General features: G+C 38.4%; 1 protein-coding gene across 2 annotated transcripts; it reads left to right on the top strand.

Annotated features, from left to right (window-relative positions):
* Positions 1 to 455: 455 nt before the first annotated feature.
* LOC133664533 (oocyte zinc finger protein XlCOF6-like) lies at positions 456 to 16134 on the top strand. 2 transcript variants are annotated; one of them, XM_062069235.1, is made up of 4 exons: positions 456 to 1153; positions 3106 to 3219; positions 5989 to 6244; positions 13727 to 16134. In XM_062069235.1, exons 1-4 carry the CDS (start codon positions 1055 to 1057, stop codon positions 15493 to 15495), a joined length of 2238 nt encoding a protein of 745 aa, XP_061925219.1. In that variant the 5' UTR covers positions 456 to 1054; the 3' UTR covers positions 15496 to 16134. The 2 variants fall into 2 exon arrangements, with proteins under 2 accessions (XP_061925219.1, XP_061925220.1); XM_062069236.1 differs by lacking the exon at positions 3106 to 3219.
* The last annotated feature ends 7296 nt before the right edge of the window (positions 16135 to 23430 follow it).

The following is a 23430-nucleotide window of genomic DNA, read 5'->3' as shown; positions in this document are numbered from 1 at the left end:
ATCAGTGACTGACAGCGCCACACTGTGGCCGCAGTTGAGTACGTGTACCGAATCTCTTCTGCAGTTCTTTTGACAGTATGAATCACTAGAATCAGTGACTGACAACGCCACACTGTGGCCGCAGTTCATTACGTGTACCGAATCTCTTCTGCAGTTCTTTTGACAGTACGGATCACTAGGATCAGTGACTGACAACGCCACACGGTGGCCAGTTCAGTACGTGTACCGAATATCTTCTGCAGTTCTTTTGACAGAATCACTCGCGGCATTGGGGCAAGCAGAGCAGAGAGCGAGAGCGTTGACGTTCACTGAGTGATTCATGTCGTTAATCCGCGGTGAACGAATCGTTCGCTCAGTCCCTCCCCCCGCCCTCTCATTGGCTGCGTCGTTCGCCGACGTCGAGGGTTCAGTGAGTCACAGAATGCGCCAGTTCCACTCATACCGGCATGGTCGCGGCGGAGCTCAACTGAACTGAGAAAGGAACAAATCAGTTCATGAAGTGAATCGGTTCAGTACGTTCACTCAAAAGATTCGTTTTTTCGAACGAATCGTTCGCGAACGACACAACGCTAATGCGCAGAAGCCAACTTGGAAGTGGTCCATTGAAAGGTTGCTAGCGCGACCTCCTGTACTGTAGAATGTAGTATGGACCATAGGACAGGACGAAGAAGTCCCGTTAAGAAGCTGTGGAGGCCTAAGATGCTCTACTAGTCTGCTGGAAATCCAAAGAAGACGAAGGAGTAAAAAGCAAAATGGCGTTTGACAGAGAAGGACTAAACGTGGCCACTGGCCATTATTGTTTCTCTATTTGTATTTAGTGCATACATGTACGCATATATGTCGTGTAGTAGATGAAACGTTGTTAGTCATTGTTTGTATCCGGATACATTAGTCTGAGCGCACTTTATGTGCTAGCTTAGCTTGCTAGTTAGCTTAGCTTGTTAGCTGCTATCAAAGAGACGCGGACGTTATCAACACATCGCTAAGTAGAGATCAAATGTGAGTGTAAAGTGTTGTGATTGTGTGAAAATGTGCGAAAGAACGATAGCAAAGTATGAGGAGGAACTTTGTCCAACAAAAGAGGAGAAGGAGCGACAACATCAACTATTGGACGCTGTTTTCAAGAAACATCAAGTTGTGTTACACAGAACAGGTTTGTTTACTTCTTACTCTCACATCTTTACTAACTTTATATTTCATTAGTAACACTTTTCTTCAATAGGAATATGCTTTGTCTTGTGGGGATGATGCAATGTCAAGATTTAGATTCTTCATGAAAACGAGACAGTTTGAGGTTGATGTTCCTCTCAGTTTGTAACAATGTGTGATTGATTGATTGATTGAAGGACTTATGAGAAGTTTGCATAGGAAAAGGTACAGTTTCATCACGGTACACATTCACTGCTACAAGAAAGCCTGACATAGTTTCAGTTGAAATATTTGTTTAACTCACACAGTACTATGTAGAACAGGGGTCACCAATGTGGTGCCCGCGGGCACCAGGTAGCCCGTAAGGACCAGAGGAGTAGCCCACTGGCCTGTTCTAAAAACAGCACTTACCAGTGAGCTGCCTCTATTTTTTAAATTTTATTTATTTACTAGCAAGCTGGTCTCGCTTTGCTCGACATATTTAATTCTAAGAGAGACAAAACTCAAATAGAATTTGGAAATCCAAGAAAATATTTTAAAGACTTGGTCTTCACTAACTGACAAAGAAACAGATAACAGATTTGGTGTCCAGTTCAAAGTGTGACATTATTTATTTAAAAATTTGAGAGTTGACTTTTGTATTTTACATGAGTTATTATTTGTACAAACATGATGCAAAGTAATTCATGATTTGTTAAAAAATGTTAGTGGCTAGCTAGTTAAAATGGGATATTGTGATTTCGCAAGACTGTCTTAGAAGTGATCATTTGAAAATGTTCAATTTGAAAAATGTGCACTTAGAGAAAATAAAGTGTTGCATATTGATATTTACCGTATTTCCTTGAATAGCCGCAGGGGCGCTAATTAATTTAAAACCTCTTCTCACTCCTGCGGTTACCAAAACCATGCGGAATGAGCAAGCATGCTCTAATTATTTTAAAACCTCTTCTCACTCCGGCGCATACCTTATCATTAAAAACACATTTAATAAAAAAAACGTTATTATGATCTTACCTTTACTTGTAGATGGGTCCATGTGCAGCTGCTTCTGATCAAAGGCAGTCTTTCTCATCTTTCTTCAATTTTAAAAGTCTCTGGAGATATTCCTTTAATTATTACCTCCTGCTTCGATTGAAAGTCCAGTTTAGAAAACGGTTTTATTTTAGATATGTAATCCTCCATGTTAAAAGTGCAAGCAAACAATTGCTGCATGCTTGCTGCTTGTTGTCTTCTTCTGCAGTACCTGTCTCCTGCAGTACTGGTAGTCGCAAGAAGGATCACTAGCGCCCTCTACCACCTGGAGGCGGGAGTCATTTAATGACTCATATTTGACCCGGCGGAAGTGCCAAGCATGCGCTAATTATTTTGCGAAACGAGTTTGACCCGGCTGTAATTCTAGGCAGGCGAATACTATATTCCCGGCGCCAATTCAAGGAAATACGGTATCTGTTTCTATATATATTTATTGTGAGAAATCATTAAGATGATCAGTGTTTCCACAAAGATAAATATCATTAATTATTAATAATAACATAGAGTTAAAGGTAAATTGAGCAAATTGGCTATTTCTGGCAATGTATTTAAGTGTGTATGAAACTGGTAGCCCTTCGCATTAATCAGTACCCAAGAAGTAGCTCTTGGTTTCAAAAAGGTTGGTGACCCCTGATGTAGAACGTAGCATTTAAAGTACACAAATACTGCTAGAAAATGCAATTAAAAAAAAAGTAAAAGGCTTTTTCTATTCCCAGTTACAACCTAAAATGTATTTTCAAAGCAGCTTTGAAGGAAGTAAGGAATTTACCCTCCTTTTTGGCTATTGATAGGAAGATCCACATGTTGGTGGTATAGCAGGCAAACCAATTAGAACCTTTTTTGGAGTGAGATCTGGGTTGAATGTGATTTGTACAACTACCTCTGGTGTCATAATGGTGAATATATTTTGAAGTATCTTGACAGGTACATGAGTATTTTAGTGGTATGGTGTATCTTCTACACCAGACCAACTGCAAGAAGATGTACTCTGTCACCTACCAAGAGCCTCCCCACGTTAAGGAAATGGTTGGTGGAAAGGTGAGCCCGAGATGGACGGTTGAGTAGAAGCCCAATCATTTTGTTTTTGGCTGTCTGGAGTTAGTTTTTCAGGGCTTTTAAGGCGTCACGGTACCAAACATGAACTTCGTAGTCAAAGTGGGGTTAAAATGTGTTGTGTTAGAGTCTTAAGTGTATTTCTACCCACCAGCAGGTTGATCCTACTATGTAAGGTTGTACGGTATTAGTATAGTACTGCAAAACTATCCATCCATCCATTTTCTACCGCTTGTCCCTTTTGGGGTCGCGGGGGGTGCTGGAGCCTATCTCAGCTGTATTATTCATATTCGGTACTATACCGCCTCTGTGCGATTCAAGAACTCCTTCATTCCACACTCCATCCAGCTGTATAATCACTCGCCATACAGCAATAGATGACATCTGCCTATTACCTGACACCTGACATGTTAGCTACTTCTCTTTGTTTATAATGTCTATTTTCTATTTCCTGCTGGATCTACTCTCTATTTTATGCTGCTGCTGTCACATATACTGTACATACTATAATATTGTACATGGTCATTGGTATATATTGTATATATGTTATAGACATAATATAATATATCTGTATATATATTATTCTGTACACATATTATGTATATATTCGTATATATATATGTTAGATTTTTTTAATCGCTATATTAGTCTATTTATACCTGCATTGTCCTTTCCATCCTTACACTTTCCATCATTGTAACTGAGCTACTGTGTTGAACAATTTCCCTTGTGGATCATTAAAGTTTGTCTAAGTGTAAAAAGTACGACTTCTATGATTACATCAATATTTTTTGGCATCACAACACCTTTCTTTTTTTTTTTTTCATTTATATTATGTTTATAAACTCAGTAAATATGTCCATGGACACATGAGGACTTTGAATATGACCAATGTATGGTCCTGTAACTACTTGGTATCAGATTGATACCCAAATTTGTGGTATCATCCAAAACTAATGTAAAGTCTCAAACAACAGAAGAATAAGTGAGTATTACATTTTAACAGAAGTGAAGATAGAACATGTTAAAACAGAAAATAAGCAGATATTAACATTAAATGAACAAGTAGATGAATAATCCATTTTCTACCACTTTTCCTTAATAATTTTGACAAAATAATAGAATATAAATGACACAATATGCTACTGCATATTTCAGCAGACTAAATTAGGAGCCTTTGTTTGCTTACTTACTACTAAAAGACAAGTTGTGTAGTATGTTCACTATTTTATTTAGGGACAAACTTGCAATAAGAAACATGTTTAATGTACCCTAATATTTCTGCTAAAATAAAGCCAATAATGCACTTTTTTGTGGTCCCTTTTATTTAGAAAAGTATCAAAATACATTTTGGTACAGGTCCCGGTGCCATAATAATGGTATCGGGAAAACTCTAGTAAGAATAGAATTCGTTGGTTAATTCTTTGACTAAATTAGTAGTCATTTTTTCACTGGATAGATTAGTCTCTACGATGCAGCCAAGAAAGGTAATCTCATTTTTTTGTTTGTTATAATATTGTCACCCACTTTGACTGTGAAGTTATTTACTTTTCTGAGGTTAGGAATTGACCCAAAGACCTGTGTACTTGCAAGTACCGGGGTGAGTCTTAATGTGCCAGTTTGTCATTGAAAGCCTTGCTAGTCTAGGTCTTGAGGATTCTAGCTTCGCTTGTTTTGTGGCTGTCAGCCTCGGTTCTATGTTCTTTATGGGTACAGAAAATGATGGAATGATCACTTAAGCCGCATACAGTAGTTCCACTTGTGGTGATCTTAGACTGGTCAGAAGTAACAACGAGGTCTATGATGGTTTAAAAGGACTCACTCACCCTGGTAGTTTGCTTAATGAGCTAAGTGAGGCAATGTTGGTGGCACAGCTTAGTGAAGGTTTTAAAAATGGGTGCATCCTTTCAGGACATATCTGTGTTCCAGTCCCCAAGAAGATGTAAACCTGTATCAACATGTTTACACAAAACTCACACACTCACCAAATACATTTTATACTGTAATCAAATCTAATTAAAGTTATAATTTCACTTCCTGATTCTGACCTACATGCATTAATAAGTGAAAGTAAACATTTATTTTCAGTAACCAAAGTAGTCAACACTTGATTTATTAAAAGAACATAAATGTGACTGACTTTCCTTCAGCGTGTCACAGATGGTCTCCAATTCCTAAAGAGGAATTGTTGATGGAAATACTCCATAAAACCCCCACATAATAAAACATGTTTTGGTAAAAGTTCCTTTTGGCCCAGCCAACAAAATGACCACAAAAAAGTATTTTGTATGATGACAAAAACATACCATGAATGTTTTTTAATTGATTTTGGAATAAAGATTTTTTTAATTTCCATGATATTGAAGTTATGGTAATGACTTTGTCATTACAAGATCGTGGTTAATTTTACAGATACATTTTAGGTGTCATAGACCGTATACAAAATAAAATGTTTACACACTTTACATCAGTGAGTGTAAAGTTAAGAATGCCTCAATCAATGTTGCCTCGTACTTATAAAAACTTTTCAAATCGCACCCCATCAAATTTCTAAGTCTGTTTTTGTACTCATTGTACCACTTTTGAATTAATTTTAGGAAAAAAGGAGGTATTTCCCCTATTTTTTATTGGTTGTTTTGCTACACACTTTTAACACAACACACAAAAGAACACAAATAATGTCATTGTGTTAACAGTGTCCGTTAAAAACTATTTCTCTTCTCTCTCAATCTTATTTACTCATTTACCCAACAGACGTCCAGCAGCCCCCTCACGTTAAAGAGGAAGAGGACGCTCCACAGCCCCCCCCACATTAAAGAGGAAGAGGAGGATCCACAGCCCCCCCACATGAAAGAGGAAGAGGAGGAAGTGTGGATCACTCAGGAGGGAGAGTGTCTTCTAGGGCAGGAGGAGGATGATGTCACCAAGTTTCCACTGACTGTTGTCTCTGTGAAGACTGAAGAGCATGAAGACAAACCACCTGAGTCCTCACAGCTTCATCACAGTCCAAGTAAGCACAACATCCACATATCATTTTATTCTCAGGGCATTCAATCCATCACAACTGGACTGTTCACTTTGTCTTAGAAGATGTTTGTCCTCTCATCCAAGTAGGCTTCATCACTTCATGCTCATACATTTCAAGTCTCAAATCTAATCACTGGAATTTAGAGGGGAACTGCACTTTTTGGGGGAATTTTTTCTATCCTTCACAATCATTATAAAAGACATGACGATGGATATATATATATATCTTTTAAAATCACATTCTAACTCATAAATGTAAATAAAAGTCCACTTGCAATGGAGCCAATTGGAGGTCCTCTATAACCATCCAAAAAGCGCCAACAATACTCCATTTGCATTTCGTGGCTTGAATACCAAGCAAGTATTAGTGATATTGTTATTATAAGTGCTAATGCAGACAAACTATTTATAGCTTGTGTGTCTATGTTGGCATCACCGGCTGGTGAGCTCCTTCCTCACCTCTCTGCTGGTGAAAGATTATTCCAGATCATGAATCGTGCCTCTCACATGGATAGTAGAAGGATGAGGACGTACTCTGACAAGTTGGTTCCCTTTGACAGCCAATTTTGACCCAAAAAGACGCTTTGCTTCACCCCCCTATTCCGTGCGACAATTTTGAATCATTCTTCATCCAAACGGGAATATAACAAGATTCTATCAGTCTGCGTCATAGTGACAGCAGACCTTGTACAGTAAGTGATGTTTTATTATGTTTGTTGGCTCTCAGGAAGTCTGCAGTGTGTAATATTCAGTGATGTTAAAAAAAAAAAAAAGCAAACGTCGTGATGCGTTTTTGAAATGAATGCGCTAATAGAGCAAAAATACGTAAATATTGCATCTTTTTAAAAATATGCCTGTTACTAAATGACATATATACCTACTGCATGTACATAAAACCTTAATGGAGGTGTTTGGGTGCTTTTTAAGTTCTTTGTAGGCAGAATAGTGCGACTCTAATAGCCTCTATTGTTAGCAGACTTTTGATCGCATGTATTTACTATTTAGAATGCATAAAAAAGAAAAATGTGTGTTCTTGATAGGCAGAATAAATAAAAGTGCGGTTCCCTTTTAAGTGAAATATTTTTATTTAGCGCTTTTCTCTAGTGACTCAGAGTGCTTTACATAGTGAAACCCATTGTCTAAGTTACATTTAAACCAATGTGGGTGGCACTGGGAGCAGGTGGGTAAAGTACCTTGCCCAAGGACACAACGGCAGTGGAACCGTCGAGTTGCTGATACGGCCGCTCTTCCAACCGAGCCACGCCGGCCTTAGAATGTATTAAATTCTATCAAAATCTCGTAAAAATCATAAATACACCCTAGAAATATCTCAATAATTCCATGAACAATATTTTTATTTAGGAACTTTATAATTTAACATGTTTCTATCTACACTTCTGTTCAAATGTAATAATCACTTATTCTTCTGTTGTGTTCAAATGTAATAATCACTTGTTTTGTTGTTTGATACTTTAGTTTTGGCTGATACTACAAATGTAGGTATCGATCCAGTACCAAGTAGTTTCAGGGGCAGTATCGGTCATACCAATGTGGATATTTACATTTTTCAAGATCATTGAATGATAAAATTTTTGTTCGCAATCATAATCAGACAAACACACAGGATGGTGGTGTTAGAATAGCAATTGAATATTTAAATATGGCTCTGAATTTAATCATTTGGTTTATGCCCTTAAAGTCTTCCTTATTTACTGAGTTTGTAAACAATAACAAAATCAACAGAATATATATAATACAAAATATTGATCAAACCACTGTATCAACCTTATACTGATATTATACTTGGTATTGTTACTGTCGATTTTTGCATCATCGGTCCACATTTGTTTAAATTTAAGAGCTTCAACAGGGTTTCTGTCGGTCATTGAAAAGCATTAAAAGAAATTAAGTGGACTTTTCATTAATTAAGGCCTTAAATGGTATTAAAAAGCATTAAATATGATGTCCAGAGGCATTAATATATTCATACAATTGTAGGCCAGGACCGGTGTACCATATTTTCCGGGCCATAGGGCGCACCGGATTATAAGGCGCACCATCGATGAGCGGGTCTATTCAGGTCTTGTTTCATACAAAAGGCGCACCAGATTATAAGGCGCATTAAAGACCTACTGAAAGCCACTACTAGCGACCACGCAGTCTGATAGTTTATATATCAATGATGAAATCTTAACATTGCAACACATGCCAATACGGCCGGGTTAACTTATAAAGTGCAATTTTAAATTTCCTGCCACACTTCCGCTTGAAAACGTCTCGGTATGATGACGTATGCGCGTGACGTAGCCAGTTTAACAGAGGTATGGCTTCCCCATTGAAGCCAATACGAAATAGCTCTGTTTTCCACAGTATTCTGGACATCTGTGTTGGTGAATCTGTTGCTATTTGTTCATTGCATTATGGAGAAAGAAGCTGAGCAAGCAAAGAAGAAAGTTGTCTGTGCGAAGCGGATATTTTGGGAGGGAAGTCAGCAACACAACACAGCCGGTGTTTCATTGTTTACATTACCGAAAGATGTAGTCAAGATCGAAGAACTCTGACAACAGAGACTCTAACCAGGAGGACTTTGATTTGGATACACAGACGCGATACCGTGAGTACGTAGCTGTGCTTCCAAACATTTGATCGCTTGCTGTAACTAGCTTGAGCGAGGAGCTAGGAGCTAGCATAACAAACACCTAGGTGTTTGTTATGCGGGATTAATTTGTGGCATATTAAATATAAGCCTGGTTGTGTTGTGGCTAATAGAGTATATATATGTCTTGTGTTTATTTACTGTTGTAGTCATTCCCAGCTGAATATCAGGTCCCACACGCACGCTTCCAAACATTTGATTGCTTGCCCGTACGTGCGTGTCATGTATGTAACTTTGGTTAAATATATAAGCTTTATGAACCTTGGGTTAGGTGAACGGTCCTTTGGGCTGAGTGAGTGTGTGTGTTGTGCAGGTGTTTGAATTGTATTGGCGGGTTATATACACGGGATCGCGTCCATATTACCCGCTCGAGCTATAACTAGCTCGAGCTAGTAGCTAGGAGCTAGTGGCATATTTGTGGCATATTAAATATAAGCCTGGTTGTGTTGTGGCTAATAGAGTATATATATGTCTTGTGTTTATTTACTGTTGTAGTCATTCCCAGCTGAATATCAGGTCACCCCCGGCTCTCACAGCATCTTCCCTATCTGAATCGCTTCCACTCCCCACTAGTCCTTCACTTGCATTTTCCTCATCCACAAATCTTTCATCCTCGCTCAAATTAATGGGGAAATCGTCGCTTTCTCGGTCCGAATCTCTCTCACTTCTGGCGGCCATCATTGTAAACAATAGGGAACTTTGTGGATATGTTCAATTGACTACGTCACGCTACTTCCGGTAGGGGCAAGCCTTTTTTTTTATCAGATACTAAACGTTGCAATCTTTATTGTCGTTGTTTTATACTAAATCCTTTCAGCAAAAATATGGCAATATCGCGAAATGATCAAGTATGACACATAGAATAGATCTGCTATCCCCGTTTGAATAAAAAAATTGATTGGCAACACTAAATTGGCCCTAGTGTGTGAATGTGAGTGGGAATGTTGTCTGTCTATCTGTGTTGGCCCTGCGATGAGGTGGCGACTTGTCCAGGGTATACCCCGCCTTCCGCCCGATTGTAGCTGAGATAGGCTCCAGCGCCCCCCGCGACCCCAAAGGGAATAAGCGGTAGAAAATGGATGGATGGCATTTCAGTAGGCCTTTAAAGGAGTCATATATATATATATATATATTTTTTTCTAAACGTAAAATACTTCCTTGTGGTCTACATAACATGTAATGGTGGTTCTTTGCTCAAAATGTTGCATAGATGATGTTTTATAGATCATCTTCAAGTCGCTTTCTGACGGTCACTTCAGGTTGCGCCGTTTTGTGGGCGGTCTTATTTACGTGGCTCACCTTCGACAGCGTCTTCTTCTGTCATCTTTGTTGTAGCGGTGTAGCGTGCAAAGACGGGAGTGGAAGAAGTGTCAAAAGATGGAGCTAGCTGTTTTAATGACATTCAGACTTTACTTCAATCAATAACGGAGCAGCATCTCCTCATCCGTGGCTCACTAGTGCAACAACAACGCCGGAAATGTGTCCCGTGAAAAACCGTTCGACCGGAACTCTAATAACCAAAGTTCCTTGGGTGAATAATGTAAACTCACTACACCGGTATGTTTTAGCGCTTTCATGGCGAGTTTACTGACAGATATAAGTAAGAACTTGTAACAAACGCACCCAAGTTCCCCGGGTGTCTTTGCCACTACGCAATTAAGGAGTCACGGGTGGGACCTGATATTCAGCTGGGAATGATTAATATATTAAATAAACACAAGACATGTATAACTATTAGCCACAAAACGATCAGGCTTATATTTAATATGCCACAAATGAATCCCGCATAGCAAACAACTCCCCCCTCCCGTCCATATAACCCGCCAATATAAATCAAACACCTACACAACACACTAAATCCCACAGCCCAAAGTTCATACAACACATATATTTCCCCAAAGTCCCAAAAGTTACGTACGTGACATGCACGTAGCGTGACATGCACGTACGGGCAAGCGATGAATGTTTGAAAGCCGCAGCAGTGTACTCACGGTACCGAGACTGCGCATCCAACTCAAAGTCCTCCTGGAAAAAGTCCCTGTTCTCCCGGTTCTCCACAGGCCAATGGAAAGCACACCAAAAAAGTCAAAAGGCAGATTATTCCAAGAAGTGGCTCCGTGGCAAAAAACACTGCGTCTGACAGGTGCTCCAGGTGGTTAGTGACGTCACTTTCCGCTTCCGCCCGGTCTGATAGAACCGGATGCCTTTTATATCCCCACATATTATTTACGTACATATTTAATATTAACAAGATTATTAAATACGCCTGTAACAGTTTATAATAAGTAAATGGATGACAATAAGTATATATATATATTTATTTTCCCAGCTGAGCACAAGTTAACTGTGACTGGCAATTTATTATATATATATATATATCGATGGACCCCTATGGCCATTACAAACTTTACACTACTTTATATTAGAAATGGCAACAGCAGAGTGTGAATGTCCCATAACAAGATCGAGAAAAAGAAGTGTGCACATTTTCAGGACTTATGCAGATCCCAAATACACATCAGCAGGTACCAGAAGGTAAGAAAAGTTGGTTTTGCTAATATTGTGAAACAAAACGCCAGATAATATGTCTGCTAATGGGTGCCATTTTGCGGTCCTTATACACACACCATAGTAATACTTGTATCTCTGACTAGGGTAGCCATAATGGGCCGATAATCCATCAAGCGGTGCGGCTTCAAAGTCGTACTAAAACATTTTGACAGATTTTTGAGTGCCGTGTGTAATGTTTTTTTATTTTCAATGGAACATTTTAAGTTTTGGTGTTTACTGGCGTCATATTGCAGTCTACACATATCTTTTATGTGGGACTACCATCTACTGGTCACACTTATCATTACACCATGTACCAAATAAAATTGCTTCGAGGTCGGTAAGCACAACCAGAATTATTCCGTACATTAGGCGCACCGGGTTATAAAGCACACTGTCGAGTTTTGAGAAAATTAAAGGATTTTAAATTTGCCTTATAGTCCGAACAATACGGTACATGAAAATAAACCTAATAACTTAATTATTGCTGTCATCAATACATTGCTATGTCCGTACGTTTCCTTCTTGGTGTCTGGATTTTAAACTGGACTAAGAGGTCTCACTCTGTGCATCGCCCTCAGCACCTGAGCATGTTTATTCCACAGTAGACTAACATGAACAAAGTGAGCCTCTTGTCAGTCATTCACAATCTTTGTTTCAACTACTTTCAATTCTCCACCACACGTTTTCCTGTGTGCAGTAGTGTTAGCAACACTCGCTTTCATGTTGAAAATGGAACTAGTCATTTTAATACAATGCTGAAGTACAGGCCCCCATATAGCTGCCCGGGGTATGCCCGTTATGATTCTTTAATTTTGGGCCTTTTAGAATCAGCATGTTTTCGTCCATTTGTGAAATTAGGTCTGACAAAATGACTTCATGTCCATTAGGACTTTTCAAAGTGTAGAATACCATCCGCCTTAAACAGAATATTCTACTTTGAAAGTAAACTGGAACATTTATTTTGTGTTTATGCATGACTACCTGTCCCACACAAGCAGATTTTAGCTCAATTGAACCGCCTTGTTGTGTCGACCACTAAATATAGAAGCCCGGCGGTGGAAATTGACACATTGACTTGAAAACAAAAAACGAAACGAGTCTGTCACCGTGGTGCCACGGTTCCACATCCAGTGGAAATCCCCAGTTACACTTACAAATGTTGCTAGGTGAGATAAACGAAACCACGAAGCAAAAGGAAATACACTTTCAACCCACAGCACTCGCAGTGAGCGAACTCGACCACAAGATGGCGCCATAGCAGAGACAACAATAGAGAATACAGATTTACACTGTAAACCAGTGGTCCCCAAACTTTTTGTAGCTGGGGACCGGTCAACGCTTGAAAATTTGTCCCACGGACCCGGGGGGGGGGGATTTTTTTTTTTTTTCATAAAGAAATACAATCATGTGTGCTTACGGACTGTATCCCTGCAGACTGTATTGATCTATATTGATATATAATGTATATATTGTGTTTTTTATGTTGATTTAATTTAAAAAAAAAAAAAAAAAATTACTTTTTTTTTTTTTTTTTTTTTTTTTTTAAATTACATTTCTTGCGCGGCCCGGTACCAATCGGTTACCGGTCCGCGGCCCGGTGGTTGGGGACCACTGCTGTAAACCAGTGGTCCCCAACCACCGATTGGTACCGGGCCGCACAAGAATTTAAAAAAAATAAATAAATTTAAAAAAAAAAATGTTTTTATTTTTTTTTGTGAAATCAACATAAAAAACACAATATATACATTCTATATCAATATAGATCAATACAGCCTGTAGGGATACAGTCCATAAGCACACATGATTGTATTTATTTATGTAAAAAAAATATATATATATATATATTTTTTTTTTAAATACCCCCCCACCCCCACCGGTCGGTGGGACAAATTTTCAAGCGTTGACCGGTCCGCAGCTACAAAAAGGTTGGGGACCACTGCTGTAAACGACCTAATGTTTTCTCCAAGTTTATACAGCAGTAACTGACATTAAAGTCACAGGGGGCGCTGGAGCCTATCCCAGCTGCACTTAAGTGGAAGGGAAATTATTGCAATATAGATTTTAGACCATATTGCCCATCCCTCGTAAAAAGTGGTCTTCTTTTCCTGTGAATAATGTTGTAAAGAGCAGTGTGTTTGTTTACAGGCCAATTCATACAACTTGTTTTTTTAAGTACATGTAAACTTACTGAATGCCTCATGTGACTGAGCAAATTTGGACATTTCTCAAGCATGTTTGTCATTTTGTGTCCTGCAGACGTCTGTGAAGAACAACTTCTGCCTGAAAAACAGGAGTGTAACTTCAGGATGGTGAAGGAGGATCCATCAAAGAGGAAGACCAGGCGCCACGGACCCTCTGGCGTCTCCTTTTCCTCTTTGACACAGACCCTTCCCTGTAAAAAGGAAGAGGAAGACTCACTGACCCCCCACATTAAAGAGGAAGAGGAGGAACACAGCATCAGTCAGGAGGGCGAGCATCTTGAAGGACTGGTGGAGTTCCCAGTGACTGGTGTCCCTGTGAAGAGTGAAGATGATGAGGTCAAAGGTGAAAGTGAGGAGAAGAGAGAGGCGGAGCCTCCAAGCAGCAGCTCAACACAACACATGACAACAGAAGCTGATGGAGACCACTGTGGAGGATCACAAGCAGACAAGCTCAAAGATGATAAGACATGTCACACTGACAACACACACTTGAAATGTTTTCACTGTGACAAAACCTTTAAATACCATTGTCGTCTGAAAAGACACATGAGAGCACACACTGGAGGAAAACCTTTACTACAAGGTTTTGAAGAAAGTCGCCATTTGAAAGTGCACGTGAGAACACACACTGGGGGAAAAACTTTTTCCTGTTCCATCTGTGGTAAAGGTTTTGTAAAAAGTTGTGGTTTGAAAGTACACACAAGAATACACACTGGTGAAAAACCTTTTTCCTGTTCAACCTGTGGTAAAAGTTTCACACAAAGTCAGGGTTTGAAAACACACATGAGAGCACACACTGGCGAAAAACCATATTCCTGCTCAGAATGTGGTAAATGTTTCACACAAAGTCCGGGTTTGAAAACACACATGAGAACACACACTGGTGAAAAACCTTTTTCTTGTTCAAGCTGTGGCTCATCTTTTTCAACGAAGGAACATTTAAATGTGCACATGAGAGCACACACTGGTGAAAAGCCTTTTTCCTGCTTAGAATGTGGTAAATGTTTTACTCATCACCGCAGTTTTAAAATGCACATGAGAACACACACTGGTGAAAAGCCTTTTTCTTGTTCAATCTGTGAAAAAGGTTTTGTACACAGTCACAATTTGAAAGTACACATGAGAGCACACACTGGAGAAAAACCTTTTATCTGTTCAATCTGTGGTAAAGGTTTAGTAGAAAGTCACAATTTGAAAGTGCACATGCGAACACACACTGGTGAAAAACCTTTTATCTGTTCAATCTGCAGTAAAGGTTTTGTAAAAAGTTGCAAATTGAAAGTACACATGACAACACACACTGGTGAAAAACCTTTTACTTGTTCAATCTGTGGTAAAGGTTTTGTTCTAAGTACATATTTGAAAGCGCACATGAGAAGACACACCGGTGAAAAACCTTTCTCCTGTTCAATCTGTGGTAAAGGTTATGTACAAAGTCACAATTTGAAAGTACACATGAGAACACACACTGGTGAAAAACATTTCTCCTGTTCAATCTGTGGTAAAGGTTTTGTACAAAGTCACAAATTGAAAGTACACATGACAACACACACTGGTGAGAAACCTTTTTCTTGTTCAATCTGTGGTAAAGGTTTTGGTAAAAGTAACTATTTGAAAGTGCACATGAGAACACACACTGGTGAGAAACCTTTCATATGTTCAATCTGCAGCAGAAGCTTTTGTCAACGATCAAACCTTGAAAGACACATGAGAACACACCCAGGAGAGAAAGTGTTGAGTTGCAGTGTGTGCGGTGAAAGATTATCTTCTAAGTACCAGTGTAAGAAACACAAGTGTGCTGGTGAGAACAGCAGCAGCAAATGAAACTGCAGGATTAGAAATAAACTGTCAAGACTTTAATGTTGACTTTCTAACAACATCAGCACATATAACATGTGTGACGTTGTTTGTGTAACAATCTTTTTAATATGGTTCTACATTTATAGATTAGATATTTTATATTGGTGCTTTTTTCAGTCAAGTAAATGCATTAATATGCAACATTGTGTACTTTTATTAAACATTGAACAGAACAATTTGACTGAAAAGGTGAGAGTAAACAGTACAAGACATATTTTACATTTTATGTGTATATATATATTCATAATACAATTTTAGACTTATTCGTAATAGTGTTTTCTATAGGTGTTTGAAATATTGAAGTATTACATATTATTTCTAATTGTTAATGATCCCATAGGTTAGCACCTTTATATGATACACATATGTACTGGTTCACATCTGAAACATCTTCTGGACCACTTCAGGAAGCAATTTATTATTTACTTTATACATCATTTGAACAGTTGTCTTTTATACAATTTTAAAATGTGTAATTTTATGAATCATTTGTTGGGTCTCTATAATCCATTTTATTAATCATCTGTATTACTCTCTTGTAATATGATTGTGTTGTGATTGTTTTATATGTATGTACTCGGACATTTATGCAATAAAAACATGTGAGAGAAAATGGCTGAATTGTTTTACACACATTTGTGGATTATAAAAAAAAAATCCCCATGGCCTCAATAAATAAACAGGAAGTCCCAGAGAGTACTTTGGACTCTGTGGTATGCTTTGATACACAATCCACTAAATTATTTATTCTGGTCTTTAATCGTTTGTTCTTCTCTTGAACTACGCAGCGAGAGGAACATGAGGGAAAAGAAGTCGAAAGTGGAGCCATGAAAATGCTTTCAACCACAAGGAAGCTGCTGATTTACTTAATAATTGTGTGTTTTTTCTGGTGTGTAAACATTTAGTTATTTAATTTTACATCCTCTCATTTATTTCTTTTTTCTCACCTCGGTCTTCGACATACTTAGGCTACTTTTGTATTTCTCTCAGTGTTGGAACATTTGGTTTGAGCATCTTCCTGGTTCAATTTGTGTTTGGAATCACAGAAATACCCGCACACTTTCTGTGCATCTGGTTTTTGGAGTTGTTGGGAAGAAACAAGTCTGTGATTTGAACCATCCTGGCAGGTGGCTTGTTCAGTCTCCTGACCGTGGCTTTCTCTCAAGGGGACTCCATAATTGTTCACAGAAATGATGGCCTAGCTTGGACATATTACACTCACATATCTTTCACTTGATCCCATTCCAGACAATGCTGTTGCTATTACGACTCTTGTAACGACAGGGAAGTTCTTCTTGGACTGGAATATTTTGGTGTGTATGGTCTACTCTCAAGAACTGTTCCCCACTTCAGTCAGGTAAGCAATATATATATACAGTGTATGAATGTTCTCATTCATCCAGGTCATTGTAATCTCAGGGCATTCAATCGATCGCAACTGGACTGGTTGGTTTGTCTTAGAAGACTATTCGCCTCTGATCCGAGTAGGTCTCAACAGTTCATGCTCATAGACTTAGATTGGACTTAGATTGGTCAGATCTAGTCTAGCGGCTAATGCCAGAACCCTAAATATGTATACCAGTCCAGTTGTGATTGCTTGAATGCCCTGAGATCAACATATATACTGTGTATTCTTCTCAGGGTCACGGGGTTGTGAGGGCCATGACTCTGTTTTAGTTCTCAAAGTAAGGCCATACAGCAGGGATATTAACTTAAATGTTTTGGGGCCCACATTTCCAGAAAGCTAAGAACTGAGGGGCTTCTGTCTTCACTATTAGTCCCATTTTTGTATATTCTCGAGAACCACCGTCTTCTACAGTAGACATTTGATTTTGGTTCATTTATTTTGTCAGAGTTACAGGAGTACTATGTTGTTTTTAAGGACTTTCTGCAAAAAAGCTAGTCAATCATTTGAATGAATACATATTAGTTCAGGGTATGTATACCCATTTTGTCATGGAGGCTTTCTTCCTTTTACGACGTGGCTCCGCGTATAACATATGGATTTTATTTAAAGTTTGTGTCAACATTTTATTCCCAGTGTTCTGTACTTCCAGGTCTGCTCTTCTCTCTCCTCAGGCAAACAGCTGTTGGATTATTGTCCATAGCTGGGTGAGTAGCTGGTCTCCTCTCTCCACCAATCAACATGTAGGCCTTTTATCACTGGTTACTACCCAACATTGTCTTCAACACCCTTGCAATGCTTAGTGGAGTTCTGGGTTTCTTCCTCCCTGAAACCAGGGACAAAGAACTGCCGGATTCTACCAGTGAGGTCGAGGGCAACAAGTAAGCCAACTAATCGATCTGTTTGTAGCATATAGTCTAGTCCAGGGGTCACCAGCGCGGTGCCCGCGGGCACCAGGTAGCCCGTAAGGACCAGATGAGTAGCCTGCTGACCTGTTCTAAAAATAGCTCAAATAGCAGCACTTACCAGTGAGCTGCCTCTATTTTTTAAATTGTATTTATTTACTAGCAAGCTGGTCTCGCTTTGCTCGACATTTTTAATTCTAAGAGAGACAAAACTCAAATAGAATTTGAAAATCTTAGAAAATATTTTAAAGACTTGGTCTTCACTTGTTTAAATAAATGCATAAATTTTTTTACTTTGCTTCTTATAACTTTCAGAAAGACAATTTTAGAGAAAAAATACAACCTTAATGATTTTAGGATTTTTAAACACATATACCTTTTTTACCTTTTAAATTCCTTCCTCTTCTTTCCTGACAATTTAAATCAATGTTCAAGTAAATTTATTTTTTTTATTGTAAAGAATAATAAATACATTTTGATTTAATTCTTCATTTTAGCTTCTGTTTTTTCGACGAAGAATATTTGTGAAATATTTCTTCAAACTTATTATGATTAAAATTCAAAAAAAATATTCTGGCAAATCTAGAAAATATGTAGAATCAAATTTAAATCTTATTTCAAAGTATTTTTAATTTCTTTTAAAAATTTTGTTCTGGAAAATCTAGAAGAAATAAGGATTTGTCTTTGTTAGAAATATAGCTTGGTCCAATTTTTTATATATTCTAACAACGTGCAGATTGGATTTTAACCTATTTAAAACATGTCATCAAAATTCTAAAATTAATCTTAATCAGGAAAAATTACTAATGACGTTCCATAAATTCTTTTTTTAATTTTTTCAAAAAGATTCGAATTAGCTAGTTTTTCCCTTCTTTTTTTCGGTTGAATCTTGAATTTTATAGAGTCGAAATTGAAGATAAATTATGTTTCAAAATTTTATTGTCATTTTTTTCATGTTTTCTCCTCTTTTAAACCGTTGAATTAAGTGTAAATATCATTAATTATTAATAATAACAGAGTTAAAGGTAAATTGAGCAAATTGGCTATTTCTGGCAATTTATTGAAGTGTGTATCAAACTGGTAGCCCTTCCCGTTAATCAGTACCCAAGAAGTAGCTCTTGGTTTCAAAAAGGTTGGTGACCCCTGGTCTAGTCTATGCTATGTTCTGGTGTTGGTGTGTTACGACAGTGAAGTGTGGTGCCGTAAAGCAGTTTGACCCGCGCCTTTTGGAAGTGTCGTAAATTAAAATAAACAGTCGTGTTAGCACACAGTGGAGTCTGTGTATCCTTGGATATAACATTGGCGACTAGGAAGTGCTTCCTTTTTCTCCTTGGCCTCACTTTATCGCTCTGCCCGGCGAGCCACCTATCCCTTGTCCCTGCTGGCATTTGTCTTTTTAGCGGCCATCGGGCTAACAATGCTAGGCCATTCTAATTCACAGCCTGGGTAACGAGGGTTCAAGGATTTTTAACACTCTTGGACCTGTGCAGAATTAAGCGGACTGTGTCACTTTGCTTACCGGACATTTTGCTCGTACCTTGGCGTTACACACATGTACTTTGATATAGGCATGCACCTTGGTGTTACACACATGTACTTTGATATAGGCATGTACCTTGGTGTTACACACATGTACTTTGATATAGGCGTATACCTTGGTGTTACACACATGTACTTTGATATAGGCATGTACCTTGGTGTTACACACATGTACTTTGATATAGGCGTATACCTTGGTGTTACACACATGAACTTTGATATAGGCATGTACCTTGGTGTTACACACATGTACTTTGATATAGGCATGTACCTTGGTGTTACACACATGTACTTTGATATAGGCATGTACCTTGGTGTTACACACATGTACTTTGATATGGGCATGCACCTTGGTGTTACACACATGCACTTTGATATAGGCATGTAACATGTACTTTGATATAAGCATGTACCTTGGTGTTACAAACATGTACTTTGATATAGGCGTGTACCTTGGTGTTACACACGTGCACTTTGATATAGGCGTGTACCTTGGTGTTACACACATGTACTTTGATATGGGCATGTACCTTGGTGTTAAACACATGTACTTTGATATAGGCGTATACCTTGGTGTTACACACATGTACTTTGATATAGGCATGTACCTTGGTGTTACACACATGTACTTTGATATAGGCGTATACCTTGGTGTTACACACATGTACTTTGATATAGGCATGTACCTTGGTGTTACACACATGTACTTTGATATAGGCGTATACCTTGGTGTTACACACATGAACTTTGATATAGGCATGTACCTTGGTGTTACACACATGTACTTTGATATAGGCATGTACCTTGGTGTTACACACATGTACTTTGATATAGGCATGTACCTTGGTGTTACACACATGTACTTTGATATGGGCATGCACCTTGGTGTTACACACATGCACTTTGATATAGGCATGTAACATGTACTTTGATATAAGCATGTACCTTGGTGTTACAAACATGTACTTTGATATAGGCGTGTACCTTGGTGTTACACACGTGCACTTTGATATAGGCGTGTACCTTGGTGTTACACACATGTACTTTGATATGGGCATGTACCTTGGTGTTACAAACATGTACTTTGATATAGGCGTGTACCTTGGTGTTACACACATGTACCTTGATATAGGCATGTACCTTGGTGTTACACACATGTACTTTGATATAGGCGTGTACCTTGGTGTTACACACATGTACTTTGATATAGGCATGTACCTTGGTGTTACACACATGTACTTTGATATAAGCATGTACTTTGGTGTTACACACATGTACTTTGATATAGGCATGTACCTTGGTGTTACACACACGTACTTTGATATAGGCATGTACCTTGGTGTTACACACATGTACTTTGATATAGGCATGTACCTTGGTGTTACACACATGTACTTTGATATAGGCATGTACCTTGGTGTTACACACATGTACTTTGACATAGGCGTGTACCTTGGTGTTACACACATGTACTTTGATATAGGCATGTACCTTGGTGTTACACACATGTACTTTGATATAAGCATGTACTTTGGTGTTACACACATGTACTTTGATATAGGCATGTACCTTGGTGTTACACACACGTACTTTGATATAGGCATGTACCTTGGTGTTACACACACGTACTTTGATATAGGCATGTACCTTGGTGTTACACACATGTACTTTGATATAGGCATGTGCCTTGGTGTTACACACATGTACTTTGATATAAGCATGTACCTTGGTGTAACACACATGTACTTTGATATAGGCATGCACCTTGGTGTTACACACATGTACTTTGATATAAGCATGCACCTTGGTGTTACACACATGTACTTTGATATAGGCATGTACCTTGGTGTTACACACACGTACTTTGATATAGGCATGTACCTTGGTGTTACACACACGTACTTTGATATAGGCATGTACCTTGGTGTTACACACATGTACTTTAATATAGGCATGTACCTTGGTGTTACACACATGTACTTTGATATAAGCATGTACCTTGGTGTAACACACATGTACTTTGATATAGGCATGTACCTTGGTGTTACACACATGTACTTTGATATAAGCATGCACCTTGGTGTTACACACATGTACTTTGATATAGGCATGTACCTTGGTGTTCCACACATGTACTTTGATATAGGCATGCACCTTGGTGTTACACACATGTACTTTGATATAGGCATGTACCTTGGTGTTACACACATGTACTTTGATATAGGCATGTACCTTGGTGTTACACACATGTACTTGATATAGGCATGTACCTTGGTGTTACAAACATGTACTTTCATACAGGCATGTACCTTGGTGTTACACACATGTACTTTGATATAGGCATGTACCTTGGTGTTACACAAATGTACTTTGATATAGGCATGTACCTTGGTGTTACACACATGTACTTTGATATAGGCATGTACCTTGGTGTTACACACATGTACTTTGATATAGGCATGTAACTTGGTGTTACACACATGTACTTTGATATAGGCGTGTACCTTGGTGTTACACACATGTACTTTGATACAAGCATGTACCTTGGTGTTACACACATGTACTTTGATATAGGCATGTACCTTGGTGTTACAAACATGTACTTTGATATAAGCATGTACCTTGGTGTTACACACATGTACTTTGATATAGGCATATACCTTGGTGTTACACACATGTAATTTGATATAGGCATGTACCTTGGTGTTACACACATGCACTTTGATATAGGCATGTACCTTGGTGTTACACACATGTACTTTGATATAGGCATGTACCTTGGTGTTACACACATGTACTTTGATATAAGCATGCACCTTGGAGTTACACACATGTACTTTGATATAAGCATGCACCTTGGTGTTACACACATGTACTTTGATATAGGCATGTACCTTGGTGTTACACACATGTACTTTGATATAGGCATGTACCTTGGTGTTACACACATGTACTTTGATATAGGCATGTACCTTGGTGTTACACACATGTACTTTGATATAAGCATGCACCTTGGTGTTACACACATGTACTTTGATATAGGCATGTACCTTGGTGTTCCACACATGTACTTTGATATAGGCATGTACCTTGGTGTTACAAACATGTACTTTGATATAGGCATGTACCTTGGTGTTACACACATGTACTTTGATATAGGCATATACCTTGGTGTTACAAACATGTACTTTGATATAGGCATGTACCTTGGTGTTACACACATGTACTTTCATATAGGCATGTACCTTGGTGTTACACACATGTACTTTGATATAGGCGTGTACCTTGGTGTTACACACATGTACTTTGATATAAGCATGTACTTTGGTGTTACACACATGTACTTTGATATAGGCATGTACCTTGGTGTTACACACACGTACTTTGATATAGGCATGTACCTTGGTGTTACACACATGTACTTTGATATAGGCATGTACCTTGGTGTTACACACATGTACTTTGATATAGGCATGTACCTTGGTGTTACACACATGTACTTTGATATAGGCATGTACCTTGGTGTTACACATATGTACTTTGATATAGGCATGTACCTTGGTGTTACACACATGTACTTTGATATAGGCATGTACCTTGGTGTTACACACATGTACTTTGATACAGGCATGTACCTTGGTGTTACACACATGTACTTTGATACAGGCATGTACCTTGGTGTTAAACACATGTACTTTGATATAGGCATGTACCTTGGTGTTACACACATGTACTTTGATATAGGCATGTACCTTGGTGTTACAAACATGTAATTTGATACAGGCATGTACCTTGGTGTTACGCACATGTACTTTGATATAGGCATGTACCTTGGTGTTACAAACATGTACTTTGATATAGGCATGTACCTTGGTGTTACAAATATGTACTTTGATATAGGCATGAACCTTGGCGTTACAAACATGTACTTTGATATAGGCATGTACCTTGGCGTTACAAACATGTACTTTGATATAGGCATGTACCTTGGTGTTACACACATGTACTTTGATATAAGCATGCACCTTGGTGTTACACACATGTACTTTG

Source organism: Entelurus aequoreus, linkage group LG14, assembly GCF_033978785.1.
Source record: "Entelurus aequoreus isolate RoL-2023_Sb linkage group LG14, RoL_Eaeq_v1.1, whole genome shotgun sequence".
Lineage (NCBI taxonomy): Eukaryota > Metazoa > Chordata > Actinopteri > Syngnathiformes > Syngnathidae > Entelurus > Entelurus aequoreus.
This window is presented reverse-complemented; position numbering and strand designations above follow the sequence as displayed.